The sequence below is a fragment of the Euprymna scolopes genome, chromosome 14 (assembly GCF_053919585.1).
Source record: "Euprymna scolopes isolate OS-2025 chromosome 14, ASM5391958v1, whole genome shotgun sequence".
Lineage (NCBI taxonomy): Eukaryota > Metazoa > Mollusca > Cephalopoda > Sepiida > Sepiolidae > Euprymna > Euprymna scolopes.
In genome coordinates this window covers 79,908,643-79,917,548 of record NC_136495.1, presented here as the reverse complement: position 1 = coordinate 79,917,548, position 8,906 = coordinate 79,908,643, and the positions used below count along the sequence as shown (strand labels likewise).

General features: G+C 29.8%; 1 protein-coding gene across 3 annotated transcripts in view; it reads right to left on the bottom strand.

The window, feature by feature from the left end:
* Positions 1 to 1,010: 1,010 nt before the first annotated feature.
* The window catches only part of LOC145293111 (ras-related C3 botulinum toxin substrate 2-like), a 229,951-nt gene continuing 222,055 nt past the window's right edge, over positions 1,011 to 8,906 (bottom strand). For 2 of the 3 annotated variants that reach the window (XM_080139491.1, XM_080139492.1), the window contains 3 exons: positions 8,333 to 8,450; positions 6,410 to 6,570; positions 1,096 to 3,844 (listed from right to left, as the gene is read on the bottom strand). In XM_080139491.1, the coding sequence (XP_079995617.1) occupies positions 3,767 to 3,844; positions 6,410 to 6,570; positions 8,333 to 8,450 (357 nt within the window). In that variant the 3' untranslated portion in view covers positions 1,096 to 3,766. Of the gene's footprint in view, positions 3,845 to 6,409; positions 6,571 to 8,332; positions 8,451 to 8,906 lie in introns of all 3 variants that reach the window. The other variant, XM_080139490.1, reaches the window with a different exon arrangement.

Below are 8,906 nucleotides of genomic sequence, written 5' to 3'. Positions count from 1 at the left end.
TTTGCCCAGTTACAAGTCAAGCTATTTGCTCATATCTGGTGAAAATTTGAAAATATTTCCAATTTTGACGAAAATAATAGAGATTTTCATTGTATTTATGGTTGTATGAAAATGAAAAGAAAAGGATTTCATTTCATTTGGATCATTCGGACTACTATTCTCATCTTGAGTGTTATTCGATTAAAACAACATACTTTAACAACATTATAGTCCTAAAACAATTTGGTTAAGAATAAATAAAATAATTTTGTTAAAAAAAAAAAAAACTTAGTAAAACAAAAAAATAAATAAATAAAAAAAGCATAGTAAAAAAAAACAAAAAAAAAAAAAACGTGAAAACAAAATGAAAGTAAAATTCTTGAGCAAGGACAGTAGTCAGTAAGGACAGCTAGTTGAATATTTAACAAAAGAAAAAATGTGAATGGAAAATAAAATGACAACAAAAAGTTGGTGCTATTTGATTTAAATCAATCTTTCTTTTATTCAAATATTTACTTTATTAAAGGAGACGCCATGTTTACAACTTGTGTTGTTGTCGCTCTACTAAGAAGTCTCTAACACAAGGCTTTTTTTTTCCTCATGACAAGGTCAGTTTGTTTTGGGGTTGTTTTTTTTTCTTATTTCTTTCTATGCTTTCCCAAAGAAGATGATGCTGATAAAAACAAAAGCAATTTTAAAGATAATTCTTAGAATGAAGACAAACATCTTAAAACAAATAAAGAAAATATTTAGAAAAAAAATTTTTTTCACAAAAAAAAAAAAATAATAATTGTTCCTTTTTGTTTTTAACAGCAACACTGGATTTAGGATTCCTCTTTTGGCATTTAGTTTATATTTGTGTATCCAACTAAAATCAAATGTTTTTCACAATTTTTTAAATACATGAAAAAAAAAATGAAAACAAAAAAATATTTTCATATTGGTTAAATATAATTAGAAGAAAAAATAAATGCGTTTTGTTTGTTTTTGTATTTTTTTAAAGAGAAAGAAAAGAAATAGAGAAAATGATCTCACACTGAATTGTCTTTTATTCTTTTAAAACATTTCCTTTTTTTTTTTTTGTTGTTTAAAAAAATTAAACAGAACCATTGAAAATAAATGACAGGGATTTAGAATTTATTGTCAACTTTACATTTTAGCTTTTCTCAGTCTTCCATAATCCATAAATGTGCGGCAGTTAGGTTTTGTTGTTTTTTGTTTTTTTTAATTTTTTTCTTTAAAAGAGTCGACAGAAGATTGTACAAGCTTAGATAGTCAGCCTTATGCATATTTAAACTGCATACACCCATAGTTAGTCAGATTAATAGAAAAATAAGAGGAAATAGGAAAAAGTTTGAAAAATAAAAGAAAGAGTAGGAATAATATTGTGGCTAATTGCTTGTTTGTTGTGTGTTGCTTCAGTTCTTCAAACTGAATATGTGTTTGCAGGTGTGATAGTCATTTTAGTTTTTAGAAAGAAAAATGGAGATTGATAAAAACAAAAGATTAAAATGAAGGATCCTTATATGTGGTACGCAGATATCCGATTAATAAACTGCAACAGAATATTAGTAAAAAATAGAAGCAGTAAAATGTTTTATATTTCCTGTTGAAATCTTTTCTCACTTTTTATTTGAAACAAAAAAAAAAAAAATAGTCTGTACGCCTGAAACACCTGTAAATGCAACCACTACGAACCTCTTGATTTTTTAATATAAAAAAAAATTCATGAAATTCATTGAATAAAAGAAATATCTATCTCAAATAGAGTATAAATAGATTCATTAATTTCTTACCTTGAACTATTTTCTAATTATTAAAAATAAAAATCGATAAACAAATTTTTATTCAATAAATAATTTGCTGGTAATCAAACACTATAGTTAACAACTGAGAATAATAAAATACAATAAATAACTTTTGCCAAATGCATTAAAATTTTAGTTTCAACTGAAATTTTTAAGTGTCGAAACTGATCATAAAGTTTATTATCTCTAAATTTGTTACTGTTAACTTCACTTATCTGAATATGAGTTGATGGTGTAATTTTTTTTTTTTGGAGGGGGGAGGAGGGAGGGGGTATTAATTTCAGACTTAAAAAAAATACATACACTAATCCAACTGTTCAAATAAGCGAAATTAATAATAAAAAAAACCCTAAAGATACGATCAGTTTTCACACACTAAAATTATACATGTTGGTAGAAAATCAAATTTTAATGTGTTTGGTAAAAGTTATTTGTTGTGGATATTTTTTTGATTTCTCAGCTGTTAACTATATTGCAAGATTACCAATTAGTCTGTTTAAGATCTAGAATATGTAGTTATCTAGAATATCGAAAAAAAAAAAAAACAAACTTTTTTTTGCTGGTTAAAAAATTATCTAAAATATATCTATTTTAGAAAGCTAAATATTTTCCTTAACAATAGATGATAATAAAAATCTGCCTGAAAAAAAAAAATAAATAAAGTAAAATTATATTTGTTGAGAAGAAATAATTTCATGTTTTTACAAGAGCGTTAGTCAACCCGATGAAGAGGGGAAGTAGACGGGGGAGAGGGGAGAAGATGGAAGAAGAAAAAAGAGTAAAACTATCATTCAGATTTGTTTGCATTGAATAAAAAATGCCTGTCCTCTTGGATTTATAGTTTTTATAAATAATTTGAATATCAATTTGAAAAATATATTATAAGCTTTACAATTGGCAGTCGAAACAAACTCAATAATTTGAAGCAAGAGGAATTTTCAGAGAGAGAAAAACAATCTGCCGATCAAAAAATGAAATGAGTTTAATGCATCAAAAATACAAGCAAAATTGATGGGTAGATTGGCTAGAGAGAGAAAGAGAGAGATATAGAAAGAGAGACAGAGGTAGAAAGGGATGGAAATAAGGGTGGATGTATGTATATCAGATGCGGGTAGAGGAAACTGACATCAGCAGACCAGACACTTATGTTGTAAACGTACCAGCAGCAGCAGTCAAGCAAAAAAATTGTGGGGTTTGTTGTTTGTTAGGGTGATTTTGTCTTTTTTTTGTGCTGCTCACATAATGTAATTTCAAAATCCCAGAGGGAAGATGTACGAAGCACATTGTATTGTGCCATAATATATACTCAAAAAATAAAAATAAAAATGGCTGGGTAATCAGTCAAGTTATATTAAAGAATAAAAAGGAAAAAAAAGGGGGGGAGGGGGAAACCCAAACATATCCAGGTGTAAATATCGAGTATAAATATTCATTTGGAGAAAAAAATAAAAATAAACATAATGACCACAGCTGATGTGGGTCTTCCGATTTTCATGAATAAAAATAAAACCTGAAGCAGCAGACACTGCTTCAAAAAGGAGCATTATTAGTAGCGTTATCAAAATTATTAATTTGTATATAATTTTTGTTACTGTCCAGTTACTGACTAACTGCCTGCACTCAAAAATGGTGCAAGAAGAAAGCACAGAAACTTGGGTGGCAACAACACACTCACACCATGATATGTCCACGCGTCCCCAGGCTGGACTGTCCATATGCAATAACCAAACTGCATTCTCAGGAGTGAAAAAAGTTTCAAGATAGCCGCCAATGCAGTTCATTTCCAAAATGGCTGCCAAGGCAACGACAACAACAGCCTTTATTTTTATTGTTTTTTTTTGTGTGTGTCATTCAAGCAATGGCCGCTTGCTGGTCGTGTAAGTAGAGAACTGAGTAGTAGTTCAGTTGATCAGTCCTGTCACCGAATTTCAGATTACAAGATGATGAGCGATAATTTGGATGATGAAAACAAAATGTTATTACAGAAGCTGACACTTGTTTCTTATTTTTCGGGGCGGCTGGGGTTGCAACACTGCTCGGACTGCTTCCTCAAACACCTGAAGTTTGAAAAAAAACAACAAAGAGGATAAATAGATAAGAGCCAGAACATTTATATTCATTAAAACTAAAATTAAAGAAAAAAATAAAAAGAACCAAACTGAAAGAGTTAATTTTTTTGTTTTTTATTTTTGGAATCTTTTGAAATGCAGTTTCATTATTGGCACAGTGGATGGAGGTGTTGAGTCTCTATGGTTTCAGATGAGCATTGCTTTAAGATAGCAATTTCAATCCTACCCAAGCAGACCAAAGGATTAGTTGGCCAAAACATGATGATAACAACCCTTGAAGGAAGTAATTACTGGGGATAAGGTTACAAGACTCAGCGTTCCTATTCTGTCGTAGTTAATCAGCTGAAGAAGGCCAGAGGATAAGTTAGTCGAAACGTGGTAAAACTAGAATAACTCTGAAGATGAGGATAACAGTCCGCAAAAAAGAATGAATGAAAGGGTTAAGTTTCGTTATCGTATTGGGTTTAATATCAGTTTTACACGTTTGCGCGCGCGTGTATGTTCGATGGTTTTTAAAAATTGACTTTCAAACTAACCTATTTCTGGCCATGTCTTTATTTATGTCTCTTTCAAGGCCATCCTTATCAATTCCTCCCATGTTTTCCTTGGCCTTCCCCTCATCAACTGACCTTGTTACCTCAACTGTTCTACATCTACTAATCCAAGAACCCTCATCCATTCTTTCAATGTGACTAAACAAACAATGTCTCTTGTTCTGCACACATCTCTCTACAGTGTTCAGATTTAATCTTCCTCTGAGGTCATCAGATCTAAGCTTGTTTTTAAGACTTACATTATACATCCATCATATCATTCGCATACTGAAATAATTAATTTGCATGGAAATTGGAATCTCACAATTTTTGATAAATCTGGATTATTAGGATTATTCAGTCAGTATAACCTCTGACCGTCTTCAAGGATCCATGGCGTAACGGATAAAGTACTAGGCAAATTCAATCCTAAGTGATACCCTTCTAGCAATTGAAGTCCAATCCTCAGTGTGTGTGATGCTAAGAATTGTGATTTAGTTAAGATTTCTACCCAGTCATGACTGATGGAATGAGAGCATGCTACCCTCATGGGTTTTCATTCGAAATTCTGTGCATATTCCCATGTCTGACAGAAAGATTCCAGAGTTCGACAAGATACCTGGGCTGAATTACGTTGTTTGAACATATTTCATGATTAAGTTCAAAAGTATAGACCTTTTGCTAATGATCCATATTAAAGAAATAATTCTATTTGATGTAGTTTATCATCATCATCATCATCCTGAGGATGTAAATGTTTAATATTTTATGAATGATATATAAAAAAGCTCTCTTTTATAGAAACGATAAAATTAAGAATCAATAATACAAAAAAAAAAATTATAAAAAGAACCTTCCATATTGAGGCTATATAATATATATGGTGCCATGACAGAGATGTAGACAGAAAAGTTTTGGATTTTTTTTTTTTTTTGAATGCTTACAACTGAATATTTGTATAAAACTTTGAGTTTTGATTTAAAATTATACTTAGTTTAAAAAAACAAAAATACAAAAAGAATTTTCATGATGTACATACTCATCATGGAATGAGGATGTCATATTCTAAAAATCATAAATTGATCAAGTATGATTTTTTTTAATTAAAAAAATCAAATTTTATGAGGAAACAAGACGAGGGAAGAGAGTTGTTGTATTGTTTTAAATTTTGTCAAAATTAAAGGGCAACAATTCAACCATGCAGATTTTGTTTGTAAAATAATCCCTAAAAACTGTAAAATTTGAATTTATTTTAAAAAAAATCATACTTGATCAGTTTACATGATTATTGGAATATATCTTCATTCCATGGTGAGTATATATATCAAATATTTTTCTGTATTATTATTATTATTTTATTTTTTTTTTTTTTAACTAGGTGTAATTCTGAAAAAGAATCTAAACTTGGAATAATACAAATTAATGTTAAATTCGCAAGTTTATAAAATTATGAATGTATGGTATGAGACATTTATTTGTTAACTAGTGAGAGGTGTCCGGCCTTGCCGAGCAGTATTATTACAGAGTCAATTCTCTATTGAATATTATATATATATATATATATATATATATATATATATATATATATATATATATATATATAATACTGATTTGAAAACAAAAATAACTTGGATGCCATTAGCTAGATTCAAAAACCAAAACATTTAGCATTCCAGCCGCATTCCCTACCATTTGAGATATACACAGATAGATAATAAAGATTTAAAATTAAACCACTTCAAGCTATGAATGAATTTTTGGATGTGCAAAAGTTAGAAAAATATGTCGGCAAGTTCAAATGAACATTTTACATTTCAACTTGTCAACATATTTCTGTACACCATATTCATCCATCCAAACAAAGATTTCATTTGTTATAAACTATCCTTGGTGTATGATTACTATTTCCTGTTAATTTCAATGTTATGTGCCCTGTAGTTTAAAAGTCTATCAGTTAAATATTTACACACAGATAAACACACATATATCGACTGTTTTATTCATATAAAGTTGTTCTTACTTGTTTGAGTCCTCTCTGCGTGAGTGCCGAACATTCCATGTATTTCACAGCCCGCACCTTGTTAGCCATCTTCATTCCTTGTTCTCTTTTGATTGGTGATAATCCCTGCGCGGCTAAGCCACCAATTGCCTCTTTATTTTCTCGTAAATCTATTTTAGTACCTGTGAATCAAAAGTTGCTGCAAATATTAAAAATCTACCAATACCAAATAACGGCAGCATAACTACGGATTTGACAGTGAATAATGAGGACAAAATGAAATTGAATTTCAAAGCTTATTTTCATCGATTTTATTTTTTTTTTTACAAAGGAATAACCACTTATCAAGGCCCAGAGGCCACTCAAGGATAAGGGTTAAAGAGTGTACAGTAGTCAAAGGGACAATATCATAGTAATCGTTAGACGTGTAAATTTGGTAAATTGGATAACTTAAAGGGAACGGCTCATCAAGAACTTGTTTACGTTGGACTTGAAGACAATCATATTGTAGTCAGCTGGAAAGCAGGCAAACGTAAGAGAGTTCCACAAATGTGCAGTTCTAAGAAGCTTTGTTCATGGAATGCCACCTGGTGTTGCCCGGTCATAAATCACGCACAAATATTGTATTTTAATTAATGCAGATTTCTTATTTATTAGAAACAGAAATATTGTAGATATTAAATGGAACGTTAAATTCTTTTTAAAAAAAATGAAGTAAAAAAATGGAAAGAAACTGAGACATGCAAGTATTATGTTTTTTTCTAAACAGTTCATTTCTAAAATAAAAAAAAAAAAACAGTTCATTTCTAAAATAAAAAAACAAAAAAAAACAGTTCATTTCTAAAATAAAAAAATACTCAAACGGAAATCAAAACTAAAACCTAAAGACAGTGAGTCAAGTATGATAACCATTAGGCCAGCTTACCATGAATTTTAAAAAGTGTTTTGAAACTACTTATTCTTAACATAAGGAAGCTGTCGTGTGAATGATTCGTATATGCGCAGTCATGAAACAGTTGACAAATACATAAAAATCCGATGACCCCACCCAGTACCATTTTTTTCGATTTTTACCCCTTAGTAGTCCTTTTTTTCTGGATGAAAACCGATTAAAAAGTTTTCCACGTGTCTGAATATCTTATATCCCAAATTTTAAGCCTGTAGATTAAAAATTTGTTGAGTATATAGGTTGAGAAGTGTCCTCACACACATGCCTTCTCACTTTTATAGATATGTAGATAAACATGATCTTTTGTTGACTTCATTTTTAGGAGATCCAAGCAAGTGCATAGCCAGAAAAGATCTGGAGGTGGGGTCAAAACTTTCATAGCAAAAATTTGACAAAATATGTTTTGTTAGTTTCGTTTTAGTAAAGTTTTGTTTCGTCTAATTTGTTTATTTGAATTAACCTAAAAATTTGTTTATTTTAATTAACCTAAAAATTGCAATTAATGCCCATTGAATGTTATTAATGTGTTGCTTTTATAAAATTATTTTTATATAACGGTTTGAATTAAAATTTAAAATGGAAAAGTCAAGTATTATGGTTCAATTTGTTTTGATCATGGCCTTGTCTTATCAAAGAACCTACTGTGTATTTTATATGTTGGGCTTATGTGATGATAAAACTTTTCAAATTTACTTGTGATGTTAGGCTGTATAAGGGTGTTAAACTTTGATCAAAATCAGACTATTCATTCTTTAATCGGATTTTCTGGATTATCAATTTCCGTGACAAAAACTATCTAAGAACACTTCCAGGCACATAAAGTACATTTGCGTGAAATCTTTTAAAAGTCGGCTCAGCTGTTTCGGAGTCCATTGTTAACAAACTCCCACATACAAAGTGTCATATATATATATATCCAAATATAATCCTTCTATTTTCCAGATATGTATGAAACATAAGAAAACAAAATGGAAGTTATCAACTCTTTTACTTACCGACCAATATGATTGGGGCATCAGGACAATGATGTTTGATCTCAGGGTGCCATTTAGTTAAAACATTTTCATATGATGATGGGCTAACAACACTGAAGCATATCAAAAATACATCCGTCTGTAAGAAATCAGAAAACATAAATATTTATTTAAATATGGAGAAGTATGAGAAGGCTGTTGCAATGTAGAGAACAGGATGTTAAAATAATGTGATGTATGAACAAAATTGGTCAAACGAAAGAGGGTCTTGTAGAATTTGTTTTATTAGATATTTGTATATCCATTCATTTTTCAGATCAATCATGAATACAAATCAGCAAAATTGACTTACTGTGAGATAACCGGGGTGGTGGAAGTCTTATATATTTTGAGAATATAATCTCTTTCTCAAAAAGAAAGGAACCCAAAAAAAATGTCTTTAAAAAATTTTTAAGATGGAAAATATAGTAAAAATGGATTATTTATTTACTTATAGCTACATGGGTATCTGGAGGAGTAAAATAAACAAAGTGGGGAGAAAAAATCGATTTTAAATATTTAAAAAAAAAAAAAAAAAAAAATTACTTTAAATATA